Source organism: Ylistrum balloti, unplaced genomic scaffold, assembly GCF_031769215.1.
Source record: "Ylistrum balloti isolate Yb309-2 unplaced genomic scaffold, AGI_CSIRO_Ybal_v1 Utg370328, whole genome shotgun sequence".
Lineage (NCBI taxonomy): Eukaryota > Metazoa > Mollusca > Bivalvia > Pectinida > Pectinidae > Ylistrum > Ylistrum balloti.
Genome location: NW_026782239.1, coordinates 551,950 through 566,230, shown reverse-complemented (window position 1 = coordinate 566,230; position 14,281 = coordinate 551,950). Strand labels below are relative to the sequence as shown.

The following is a 14,281-nucleotide window of genomic DNA, read 5'->3' as shown; positions in this document are numbered from 1 at the left end:
TTCTTCTGTCTCAGTCTTTAATTTGGCAGTAGTCGGATCTGATTGTTAAAGTACCAAAAATACATTTACTTTACACAAGTTCACTAGAATACCTGGAGTGTCCATTCTGATCAGATAAGATCACTGATATAATTATAGGTATGTTTGCAGCAGTGTCCTCAACTATATAGAGTAGTCACCTATATGAACACCTTTTGTTTGCTTGGGTGATACGGTCAAAAATCTATAACTGGATTATTCGATAAATGTCTTTATTACAAAAGAAGATATTGTTCTGTAAAACCATATATTTTGTGGGGCTAAATTTCCAGGTTTTATTATCATCACTATTTCATGGATACTTGATTTTGTGGATTGACATAGCACAATAAATCTACTCCACTAATTTTAATGGTCTGAGAATGCATAACATTAAAAATAACCCACAAAATCTAAGACAATTAAATCCCTCTAAAAAATAATTATCTTACAGTATCTGTTTAACATAAATGAAAAATTGTCAACATTTTCAGTTCTGAAATGGAGACCCTGTCACAAACATATCTGTTATGATATCATTTTGCTCTGCAATTACAATTTACCGGACAAAGTTTAAAATTTGGCTAGTTAGAAGTTCAAAAATCTTTGGAAGGGAAGATACAACTTTTTCAGCAATTGATATACTACATTTTTGGCTGATTTAAAATTCATACATACTCCCAACGAAAGATGTTTCTCTCTGCAAATGTGTTACAACGTAAATGTTAAATATTATATGGTAACAGTGATCCTAGCAAATTTCATATGCACCAAAATACTCTTGTTCCAAATACATTTTTTTAAATTGATTAACTTGAAGGAGCATACATTTTTTTTTGTACTTGTGAGACAGACTTAATAACATGCTAACACCTGGTAATGCCAAACACATCATGTCACACTTATTAGTTCCAATCACATCTGCTGTTAATCGTAATGGAACCCATATTTCTTTTCACAACATACATCTCAAAACTCTCAAAGAAATCCTTTGCCAGATGACAACAACAATTTTTTTCATTCTCTCCATCACCATTTGTGAATGTGTTACTACCAGAAGATAGTGATGAAGTTGTTAAATGGTGAAATATTACATCTTTAATCATGAGAAACCCTCTGACAGTTAAATATTATTACTGATGGTGACGAGGAAAAAAGTGAAAGATGTTGACTACTAAAATTTCCAATTGATATAAACAAGAGGTTTACATGAGCCTACTGTATTTAAATCGATGCAGGCCTTTGAACGAAAATCTCATCACCATTTAGAGAGATTTTCTCTGACTGACAGACCGAAGCAGTGAAATTGATTGTGGTCATCATATCATGAGTTTTTCCTTATCAACAAATATGGTTGCTTAGTAATTTGTAAATGAATTATATAATGTTTTGTGTGTTTTAATAAAAAACAAAATGCAGGACTTTAGGACAGATGATTTATATAATATTTGTTCGCATTTCAAATTGCTGCACTGAATAAGTTGAATTGTGGTTTGCTATTTTCATTCTCCATCCTGTTAATGTTGTAAATTTTTTTAAAAGTAGACATCATTGTAATAATTTATTTTGGGCAGAATTTTTTTAATTATGAGAAAATTGATGTTCACAAAATCTTAAAATGTTGATTTTTAATGCCTGTTGTCTTTCATACTGTTTATCCTCTTTATCCATGAGGATTTCATCATTGCACGTTTTAATTTAATTGTTATTCATGTTGTGAATGGATAGTAAACTCTGTAGGATGAAATAAAATACATAAATGATGAAGGACTTGGGTTTTATTTGAAATATTCACAGGGGAAGTCTGTACTTCTCTTGAAAGGTTACAAACCTTGAATCAAACTATAAAGATTGGTGCATTGAACGGGAAAAGTAAAAGCACAGAGAATTTAAGCTCAAATAACTAACAGGAGACCTAATAGATGTGAAATGGGACCTTGGTACTATCACTGAATGCATTAAATATTACATATCTTTACCATACCAGACCTTACTCACAGTGTTTTTATACCATTAGGGTGTCATTTATTAATGTAAAGAATAACAAGGTAAACTAGGTGTCTGATCATGAGAAACACCTCATATACCATCGATTGTGACTTGATACCGTATACGCACTCAGGTTCTCATATACATGTTCAGCATTGCGTTTTTTAAAACTACATTATAGATCTGCCTGTGAAGAATATTTACCAGACCCACTGATATCTACTCACATCATTTTACACTTAAACTGTGGAAAAAAGTCAGTGACCATTATGTTTAAAACTACATGGATCTTTAACCACAAACAAAATGTACTTCTACCATCTTCATCAACCAAGCTCTACATAACATCTCAAAACACTATTCCAAACAACATCCACAATCACATATTCAATTGGATTTTCATCAATACTATGTTGGCAATATTTCGATTCAATGATAATCTTTCATAAAAATTAGCATACCATCAGTGGATATGATACACAGACACAAATGTTTATAAAGCGTTCATATTTAAGTCTAATAAAAGGTAACAATACATTGATATCAGTTTTGCAGCTACAAAAAGATGCAAAAGAATAGAAGAGTTTTGTCTGAATGCAAAGTGATCGTGTTAAAATGGTTTCACTAGAAACTGGCTATCATAGTGTTGTCAATTTGAAATTAATTAGATTTTCACCTACTTAAGTGCAGAACATTCATCTTGCTGAACATTAATCTACGTATTCCCTTTAACATTAATCTTGGTGAACACTAATCAAATTTTTCCCTTAAACATTAATCTTGGTGAATGTCGATCAAATTTTTCCCTTTAGGAGATAATCTTAGTGAATGTCGATCAAAGTTTCCCTTTAACATTAATCTTGGTGAATGTTGATCAAAGTTTTCCCTTTAACATTAATCTTGGTGAATGTCAATCAAAGTTTTCCCTTTAACATTAATCTTAGTGAATGTCAATCAAAGTTTTCCCTTTAACATTAATCTTGGTGAATGTTGATCATTTTTTTCCCTTTAAACATTAATCTTGGTGAATGTCGATCAAATTTTTCCCTTTAACATTAATCTTGATGAATGTCGATAATTTTTTTCCCTTTAACATTAATCTTGGTGAATGTCAATCAAAGTTTTCCCTTTAATGTTAATCTTGGTGAATGTCAATCAAAGTTTTCCCTTTAATGTTAATCTTAGTGAATGTCATCAAAGTTTTCCCTTTAATGTTAATCTTGGTGAATGTCCATCAAAGTTTTCCCTTTAATGTTAATCTTAGTGAATGTCAATCAAAGTTTTCCCTTTAATGTTAATCTTGGTGAATGTCAATCAAAGTTTTCCCTTTAATGTTAATCTTAGTGAATGTCAATCAAAGTTTTCCCTTTAATGTTAATCTTGGTGAATGTCAATCAAAGTTTTCCCTTTAATGTTAATCTTAGTGAATGTCAATCAAAGTTTTCCCTTTAATGTTAATCTTGGTGAATGTCAATCAAAGTTTTCCCTTTAATGTTAATCTTGGTGAATGTCCATCAAAGTTTTCCCTTTAATGTTAATCTTGGTGAATGTCCATCAAAGTTTTCCCTTTAATGTTAATCTTGGTGAATGTCCATCAAAGTTTTCCCTTTAATGTTAATCTTGGTGAATGTCCATCAAAGTTTTCCCTTTAATGTTAATCTTGGTGAATGTCCATCAAAGTTTTCCCTTTAATGTTAATCTTGGTGAATGTCCATCAAAGTTTTCCCTTTAACATTAATCTTGGTGAATGTCGATCAAAGTTTTCCCTTTAACATTAATCTTGGTGAATGTCCATCAAAGTTTTCCCTTTAATGTTAATCTTGGTGAATGTCCATCAAAGTTTTCCCTTTAATGTTAATCTTGGTGAATGTCCATCAAAGTTTTCCCTTTAACATTAATCTTGGTGAATGTCAATCAAAGTTTTCCCTTTAATGTTAATCTTGGTGAATGTCCATCAAAGTTTTCCCTTTAACATTAATCTTGGTGAATGTCCATCAAAGTTTTCCCTTTAACATTAATCTTGGTGAATGTTGATCATTTTTTTCCCTTTAAACATTAATCTTGGTGAATGTCCATCAAAGTTTTCCCTTTAACATTAATCTTGGTGAATGTCCATCAAAGTTTTCCCTTTAATGTTAATCTTGGTGAATGTCCATCAAAGTTTTCCCTTTAACATTAATCTTGGTGAATGTCCATCAAAGTTTTCCCTTTAACATTAATCTTGGTGAATGTCCATCAAAGTTTTCCCTTTAACATTAATCTTGGTGAATGTCCATCAAAGTTTTCCCTTTAACATTAATCTTGGTGAATGTCCATCAAAGTTTTCCCTTTAATGTTAATCTTGGTGAATGTCCATCAAAGTTTTCCCTTTAACATTAATCTTGGTGAATGTCCATCAAAGTTTTCCCTTAAACATTAATCTTGGTGAATGTCAATCAAAGTTTCCCTTTAAACATTAATCTTGGTGAATGTCCATCAAAGTTTTCCCTTTAACATTAATCTTGGTGAATGTCGATAATTTTTTTCCCTTTAAACATTAATCTTGGTGAATGTCCATCAAATTTTTCCCTTTAAACATTAATCTTGGTGAATGTCCATCAAATTTTTCCCTTTAAACATTAATCTTGGTGAATGTCGATCACAGTTTTCCCTTTAAACATTAATCTTGGTGAATGTCCATCAAATTTTTCCCTTTAACATTAATCTTGGTGAATGTCCATCAAAGTTTTCCCTTTAACATTAATCTTGGTGAATGTCCATCAAAGTTTTCCCTTTAACATTAATCTTGGTGAATGTCCATCAAAGTTTTCCCTTTAATGTTAATCTTGGTGAATGTCCATCAAAGTTTTCCCTTTAACATTAATCTTGGTGAATGTCCATCAAAGTTTTCCCTTTAACATTAATCTTGGTGAATGTCCATCAAAGTTTTCCCTTTAACATTAATCTTGGTGAATGTCCATCAAAGTTTTCCCTTTAACATTAATCTTGGTGAATGTCCATCAAAGTTTTCCCTTTAACATTAATCTTGGTGAATGTCCATCAAAGTTTTCCCTTTAACATTAATCTTGGTGAATGTCAATCAAAGTTTTCCCTTTAACATTAATCTTGGTGAATGTCCATCAAAGTTTTCCCTTTAACATTAATCTTGGTGAATGTCCATCAAAGTTTTCCCTTTAACATTAATCTTGGTGAATGTCGATCAAAGTTTTCCCTTTAATGTTAATCTTGGTGAATGTCGATCAAAGTTTTCCCTTTAACATTAATCTTGGTGAATGTCCATCAAAGTTTTCCCTTTAACATTAATCTTGGTGAATGTCCATCAAAGTTTTCCCTTTAATGTTAATCTTGGTGAATGTTGATCAAAGCATTTTTAATTCCAACCAACTTAAAACTTTTATAAAGCAAACACAATATTTCAGAAACAGGTTTTTTATGGAAGATCGTTTGTCAGATTGCAAATAAGATGAGACAAAATCAATCTAGTGTAATAATAGCCCAAAAAATATCCTGAACAATCCATTTCAAACATGCCTTTTTAATACTTTGATGTTAAATTTTCAATCTATTGAAATGTGGCATTGTTAGTTTTTCCAATCCAATGTAAACACAGTATCTTCATAGTTGTAATTGTGATTCAGATCAAAGAAGGATATGCCCCTGAATTGAATGAAATACAAATATTGACAGAAGGACCCAGAATGCATAAACAGACAGCAATAAATACACGTGTATGTAAAGTTTGAACTTACAGTTACATGCTTTTATAAGCTTTAGCTTGTTTCCCTAAATAGGTCTGTTTCTTGATTATTGAACAACTGTCACTTGTTGGTGACGTTTAGAAAGACCGCTGTGAATAGTGACAGGAACACCTAGCCAGTCAGATTTGATAATGTTTTAGTACAATACCTGTTTGTCTCATAGCAATCATATGTTTGCAACTCAATGCTTTTGGAAAAGGCAGCATCACTTATAGCATATAACTGCCGCTAGGTAGCCTGGTAGACTCAGTGAAATTTTTCAACCAATCATAAAGCAAGGATTGGAAGTAACATCTACTTCCAGGGGTTGTGTCAACAGCCTGTGTTACTTTTAGTTGAAAATGAAGAGAAAATATATATAATATTAACATGTGTTCCTTTTTTGAAAGAAAATTGTTTATGTTTGATCTATCATGCTCTGACAATAAACAAAAATACAGAATTTTGGCATTTAAACCCTTCTAGTCATAACACAGAGTGCTTTGAATTCTGGCATTTCTGAATCTGCAGAATACTTGATCCCTTTAGATTCAATCCTACAGGTAAAAAGTTGGGTCACAGTTTAAATTTTAAACCTCTCTGTCAACTTTAAATAACTAGAACCAAAAATTAGCAAAATGCAAGTATACCCAATGGCACCGTGTATCTTAGGAGATACAAAATTTACATATTTACATATTCATGAAGTCAAAGTTGGATCTTTCAATTCACAATTACTTTTATACTCTAGCATATAGCTTAAGAATTTTCATTTTCTTGAATTTTCCTTAACTTAATATTTATCCTTTTGATACAAGGATGAAGATGTCGGTTGCGATCTAAATTTTCATACCAACAAAGTATCAATCAATGCTACAAATTCAAATTGATTTGTGTATGTAATGTGTCATCCATATCATCTCTTCTATACACTGATGGAGTCAACTCAAAATTTCAACAAAAAAAAGGTGGGCTTATCACAGGACAAGAATGTCTTAAAAAACTTCAATAAATGTAATTGTCAGATAAACAATAAAGTATATGATCTGTGGCATATTTTTAGCAGATTATCAAAATTCATGTACTACACCCAAGACTCACTGATCCAAGGGAAATAACTCCACACAGAAATACAAATTTTTCAACTTTTGATAATTCAAATAAAATTTCAGTTAATTGCTGTCCTAACCTCAACCTTAACACTCCCATAATAGTGTACAACAATCTGATAATACACAAACAAGAAAAAAAACCAAAAGCTGTTTCGTATTATGTACTTATATTTTACACAAGGTGGCTATATCTAAACCAGTTATTGTAGAGGTATTAATTATCACTTAGAATAATACTTAGGATATTCTAACAGACATTTAGATCAAACTGCATACTACAGTGCTTACTGTTATCTCTTCTTCCAGCCCTAGCTTTAATTCACAATGAGGCTACTTACATATGAGACAAGACTTTGTGGGTGTACATCTTAGAATATCAAATGGTGACATTGCAATTCCTCTACTGTACGAAAGCTAGTTTCCAAAGGAAAACAGGATATAACAGGATGATCTTATTACAAGACAACATGGCTTATTGACAGATAATTAAGGTCATTTTAAACTGCCTCCTGCAGTGATAAAAAAACTGAGTGATTTGTGCAGAAAATATCTATAAGAATAACCAAACCACCTAGACCAGACTCTGATAGACTGGCCAAGTTTCAATCGCTTAATTTCATGATGAAGCTGACTGATTTTTGTCTCTCAATAACTTATCAAATAATGTAGCAAACGAAAATCAGAAATTGTCTTCAAATACAAATTTCTAACTACAAAAATTAAAAAGTAATCAATTATGAAATTAATCAATAAACTTACCTCTACAGAAATATCTCTTTCCACACTGTATCTTGTCTTCAGGTACTTTCGTCTATAAACAGAAATAAGAGATTCATCAAATAGACTTGTAATCAATCACTACAAAGATGTTCACTTAAAATTTCAAATATTTAGACAAAAGCTTGAAGTATTTTGAATTTAAAAAGTAAAATTAAGAAAAAATCTTATCATTAATTAGCCATCCATAAGGATTAAATGTAGAAAAGAAAAACAATGGCCGACAGTGTTAATTGAATCAATTTTTGTTTTCTTATTTATTTAAATATCTACTTTTCCAAGTCAAAATTTACAGGGTGTACTGGTGGTAATTTCCTTTCAGTCAAATGATGTGGTGTTTGCCTTGTGAGCAAGAGGTCTCAAGTTCAAGTCCGAGCAGAGGTTTGACATTTTTCAACATTCCTAGATCATTCACACCAGTACAATGTCATTTCAGATCCTCTACACCAGATATACAATAATAATAATACAATAAATAAATTTAATAAAACAATAGTTCCAATTCCTGATAAATTTTGAATTTATATCTCTTCATATAGAAGGTCTTGATTTTTCCATCACTTATCTAATCTAATTTGAAAGAGCTTACTGTTGGTGCCAAGATTACTTGTTCAGGGAGGTTGGTCCATATTATGTGCTTAATGCAGACTACAAAAATTGTTCTCAATAACTAGTTTACAATGCTGCGAATATAGCTTTTTGGAATGTCCTTGTCACCTGTCTTTCACCATGTCATTCCAGAATATAAGAAAAGGTGCATTTGCATTATTGCAGATTTTGCTTGTTATCTTAAATACCTCAATCTCATCTTCCCTGATCCTTCTTTAGGCAAGTGTTGACAATCTAAGCCTTTTTAGACTTAATCTTAACCTTTTCGGTCTATTTGATAAAAACAACATTTCCTATTTGCTAGGACAATACCAGGTTTAGTTTAGTTGCCCTCTGTTGAACAGCTTCAATCAGATCAAGATGTTCCATTTTAAACTGTTACTATACAGTTTTCATGTACTCAAGAAAAGCTTTAGGGTAGTGCGTTGTTTCTGCATCCTTGGAAATATATAAGAAAATGGGTTGTGCCAGTCTCTGAGGAGGAAGAATTTTCAAGGTAGGTGTAGTATTGGAGAAGGTACAAGTCACCTTTAGGCTTACTAGTCTTGACATGTGGGAATTACTCATTGGCCTAGCTAGTGGAAACGTGTTTTCTTTAAAAGACAGAGAATCGCTTAATCAACCACAATCAGCAGGACATTTTTCGTTAACCCATCCTATTTGCTTAATCATAAGAGCGAAGTTCTTCTGGCACTGAATGTGCATGAGTGAAGCTCTATACCCGTAACATGTGCAAGACGATATTTTGTTCACGTCTAGTTAGAAAAGTCCCAGGAATTGATTCACCTGAGAAAAATTCTTACAGAAGTGAAATGCATGGAACATCTGAGAGTGAAGGACACAGATGCTCTGCATTTTACCCATGGCTTATGTTAATTAAAATACTATAACAGTATATCCATGTTCCTTTATTTGTTTTACTTACTATTGATTTTTACTTAAACATAAAGATGATTTTAAATGAAACTGGAATAAATTAAAATTTCTATATTCCTCCAATTTCCTGATGTATAATGCCAACTTATATTATGACGTCACAATCTATCGACAAGAGCACAAAAAGTCAACATCACAACACTTGCATGACCGATCACTCGCTGTAGCACATGAAATTTTCTTTATTTCATGAAATAATAGCCAGCTAACCAAGATTTATATATTTTCTTGATACTTTCAGGGACGTATAATACAGTATTATACTTCCCTGATACTTTCAACTGAGAATGTCATTGTTGCAATAAAGGCTCTTTCCTGACACTGCCCAACTCATATTAAAACAGCGTAACACATAGAACATGTACTGCTGAAACGTCTAACAAAAATATTTCCTTAATATTAAAAAACAGGGACGTACAATACATAGTATTATACGTCCCTGCTATTAATAAGCAGAATATATATATAAGAACATGGGACAACCAACAGAACTGAAGATTTGTATAAATCTTATCATTATAAAATTATCGATAAGGTAAGATAAATGAAAACAGAACAGGGCATGTAAACAAGTGTACTAATCAGAATCGATCGGCGAGTTTTGTGTTTTGCAACCAAAGGGAAATACAAGAAATTGTAAGAAACATGACAACATGATCGGGACCTCAAACATCAACAAACTAGTCACATGACGTGACACGATGTCATGCTGCAACGTGACAAAAATTATGATATTTACAAAAGATGCTTATGCAATTTACTTTTTCCTGGAAATGCCGAAGCACCTCCCTATACAGTTCCCCATGTCTCAATGTCGATATCTTCTACAGTAGTGTCATAATCGCATGATGAGGTGTGTCTCCAGCAGACCAACACTTCCTTCTTCTTACCGGAAACACCCAAGGGAAATGACTCCGTATGTCACATAAAAATAGGTAGCGTTCCACTAATCAATTAGCTATATTTACTCAAATCTACATACGTCCCTGGTATATGCTAAATGTTTGAATTTTGTTGTATATTTACAAGTAGAAGGACAAGCAAGAAGAAAAATATGCGCCGAAGACAAGTGGTCAAATACCTCCTAAATACATCTACATTTACGTGTCCATCAAAATTTATGTTTCTACAACGGCGTGAACAGACTAATAAAGTATTAAGAATTAGGGAGATTAAATGACTGTACACTAATTAAATAAACAGGAACAGATCATTATGTATCTTGTGTAGCATAGTTAATCTGATGGTATTTTTTCGTTTTTCGAGAGATTCAAGGCCGAGATGTAACACATCTGACACGCTCTTAGTGTTATGTTGTCTGTTGGTGATGTAGCGGGCTGCTCTTTTCTGTATTCGTTCTAATTTGTCCTGTTTTTTTTTCTCACGGTATCTGCTAACCATTCTGAGGCACAATATTAAAAATCTCATCTGGTAAGTGCCAGATATGTATTCCCTCTAGTGTTTTCATGATAAATCATCAGGTTATAACGCAGGGAACCTAACATTTGGTTCGATTTTGATGTTAGCGTGTCTATTTGTCTATCCTAGCTGAATTTGTATGCCAAACTGACTCCCAGACATTTTGCGTATTTTGAGTTTTCAAGTGTGTGACATTTTAAACTGTATGATAATTTATATGGAGATCTAGAACGGGTGACTGATAGCGATGCAGATTTACCTTATATGGAACACCATTCCCATTGACTGCTCCCACTGAGCAAGATTATTGATATATGTTTGGAGGATTTGGGAGCCTTAAGGACTGTTGATGCTACGCTCATCTGCAACGAGTCTAGTTTTTCAGGAAACAGAGGAAAGTATTCTGTCTATACAAAGAAAGAAAAGCAGAGGACCAAAGACTTAGCCTTGTGGCACATCACTGTCTACTTGCAATTGACCAGCTAGATACCTCTCCACCAAAAACAACTTGCTGAGTTCTACTATACATGAGGAGACCCAGTTCTAGGTATCTCCAGGTAAACCATAGTTGCCTAGGTGATTTATGGTATTAGAAATAACAATATGTTTGGGGATTTTGCAGCAAATACAAGTGAGAGACACTGATCGGTAGTTATTAGGTAAGTATTTATCGCCCTTTTTTAAAGATTGGGGTTACGTTTGCTTGCCGCCATTCAGTGGAAATCTCCCCACTTTGTTAGGACCTTTTATGATCAAAGTGAGTATTAAGGCAAGTTCGACAGAAAAAGTTTTAAGAACGCATCCGGGAATATTGTCAGAACCAGTTGTCTTAGAAGGATATATGTTGTTTAAAAGCTTTCAGAACATAAATACCGATCAAAGACGAAGATAAATATGCCTCTGTGGCCATCAGTAGTCCTGTGTTTCCTGTATGGAGTCATCCTCCACGGAATACTTAGGATGGTTTGATGTCGCTATGTTGCCAGGATTCATATCATACTATGTTAGTAACAGTATCTGAATAAGAAGTTTCTAAAAGTTTTTCAAAATCAGCATTTTGTTTTCTCAATAGACTGACAATTTACTATTGTGATTCTTAATGGCACTTTATTTTTTCATTGACTGTTATGTTTCTTGAGTTTGGTGGAACCAGTTTTGGAGAGGAAGAAGTTATTGAACTGCCAGTATGATCACTATCTAGGCCTAAGGAGGATTCGTTAATATAACCATATCTGTTTGTGGTTATAAAGATAGAATTTCAAAATATATACATGACGAGAAATTTGTGAGACGGTATTGGTCGCAATTCCAAGATACCTTACGTAAACCCTGGTACACTAAGGTGTCCCAGACCAAGCAATCCTTATGGTACCAAATATCACAAGAGTCGCAACGAATACAGTAACAGCTGTGTCAGCTTATTAAAATTTATACGATGTTTCTTTCTTACATCACTAAAATGATGTTATTTACATAATTTTATTTCATCATTAATACCAGTGGCTAGATTTAGTAGTATTGTTGTGACCCCATTTACTGATTCTCTGACGGTAGGAGGTGGGAGGTGACAGGAGATTGACGAGATGGCAGACATTTTCGGTTCAAGCTTCTGTTGCGTATATCATTATCGTAAGCTTGTTCATGACAAGGAGGTGTTTTTTTTTTATATTGGTGCTCGAGTGAGTGAGGAAAACACATACTGACACGAGAGTGTTTTGATTTTCTCACACAAAGCGCCTCCCTGGTAGGGGATATATTTCATGAATTCAAATTGACATTATAATCAATGTGGTGAGTAATTTGGTCAATGTGAAGGTCGTTTTCTTCTACCATTTTTTTGAGAAGTTGATTAATGATCTAACTCATTTGACCAATGTGACGCTGCATTTCATCACAGATTGCCACTTTCAGTTTTTGACTTAAAATATTTTTTAGACATTTGACAGGACACTTGTGATCCTGTGAAAGGGTCGAAGTTATCTTGAGGATACTTTGCAGTGCATCCTTCCAGCATACCACAGGCCGAATATCATACACACCAGACCAGGTTACTGAGAATAATTGTTACATAAAATAATCACATTTTATCTCACTGACCATGAAAGCCTGTCAATTAATTTTAGCATGCATACCAAAGCCCGATATCATGACCCTGATTATTTTGGTAATTGAGAAGTTATTCAAAGCAGTTTTGAAAATAGTTCAAGGTCATTCAGTTGAACGAACTTGGTAGCCCTTCTCGTCAGCATTCCTCAAACTAATTGTCATGACCTTGCATTATTTGGTTATGTAGAAGACCCTGTTTAAACATGTTACCACATCAGATTCATGTGACCCTGAAAATGGGTCAAATTTATTAATTTGAACAAAATTGTTAGCCCTTCATTCATGCTACTAGACCAATATAATGACCCTGCATCCTTTCCTGATTGAGAATTATGTAAAGGAAAAAGTTGGCAGAACTTCTGGGCACCTGCCAAAATATAAGCTCACTTGCCTTTCTGACATCCTTGCCATTGACTTTAAGGCATATATTGCCACCTGGAAGTCCATTGAGATAAACTTAAGAAAATGTATGTTGTAAAACATATTTCTTTCTGTATAAACAATCAGACTCCACTATTCATTACATATTTATGACCTTCAAAATAGTGAATCAATGTTAGTATCGCCTAATGAACAAAGTAAAATAACCAAGTAACCTAAAAAGAATGTGAGAATCTTATCTAAATTTAAACAGTAACCTTCACTTCCTGTCAGAAGAGAAAAATGCAAGAGATCTCAGAGGGATCCTGACACCCACCACTGTTTGATCTTTAGATGTTCTAGATAGTTGGAACTTTTCCCTTCTTTTCTCTGTTTTTGACCTTAACGATAAGATATTTGAACATTCCTTGGCAGAAATAGATGATAATCTTTACCTGCCAAATTCAAAATGGCCACCTGTCTGCCATTTTGTTTTTCTAATCAGTCCCAAAATCAAACGAGCACAAGGAGTGACTAAAGGGAACATACATGTGAAATTTGAGAGATATCCATTCAGTTCTACTTAATAAATAGCAATAACAATCTTTACAAGGCAAAATCCAAGATGGCTGACTATAGGCCATTTTGTTTTTCTGGTCAGTCCCAAAGTCACAACTAAGGATTTAAAGGAACCTATACACGAATTTTGAGAAAGATCTATAGAGTATTTCTCAAGATATAGTGATAACAAACTTTCAAAGTCAAAATCTGAGATGGCCGCTAGTGAGCCATTTAGTTTCTTTGATCAGACCCGATATCAAATGGGCACAACTAGGGACTAAAGGGAATCTACATATGAAATTAAAGAGAGATCCATCCTTTACTTCTTAAGTCACTTTGTTTTTCTTACCCAAATTTAGATGGACAGATAGACAAATTTAAGACAGACCATGGACGTAGAGCGATTTGAATAGCCCACCATCATCATAGTGGGCTAATAAATAGAAAAACATTAATTTGTTATATGGTAATTATTTATTCATAATAATTGTTATCAACAAATGACAAGTCCATTTACTGGAGTGACCAGACACAATGATGCATCAAAATTAAGTATATAAACATCTGTCTCTGCTTACGGATAAAACACAACTGGCATACCTGTGTACAGTTAAACGAAAAAAAAAACAGGTAGAGGAAAACACAGGTCAAGCATTG

The 14,281-nt window shown here is 33.2% G+C and overlaps 1 protein-coding gene across 2 annotated transcripts in view; it reads right to left on the bottom strand.

Moving 5' to 3' along the window:
* The window catches only part of LOC132553443 (AP-1 complex-associated regulatory protein-like), a 37,456-nt gene extending 27,438 nt beyond the window's left edge, over positions 1-10,018 (bottom strand). For both annotated transcript variants that reach the window (XM_060217688.1, XM_060217687.1), the window contains exons 1-2: positions 9,940-10,018; positions 7,616-7,667 (exon numbers count right to left, since the gene is read on the bottom strand). In XM_060217688.1, coding sequence (XP_060073671.1) covers positions 7,616-7,667; positions 9,940-9,983 — 96 coding nt within the window. In that variant the 5' untranslated portion in view covers positions 9,984-10,018. The remainder of the gene's footprint in view (positions 1-7,615; positions 7,668-9,939) is intronic.
* Between the last annotated feature and the right edge of the window lie 4,263 nt (positions 10,019-14,281).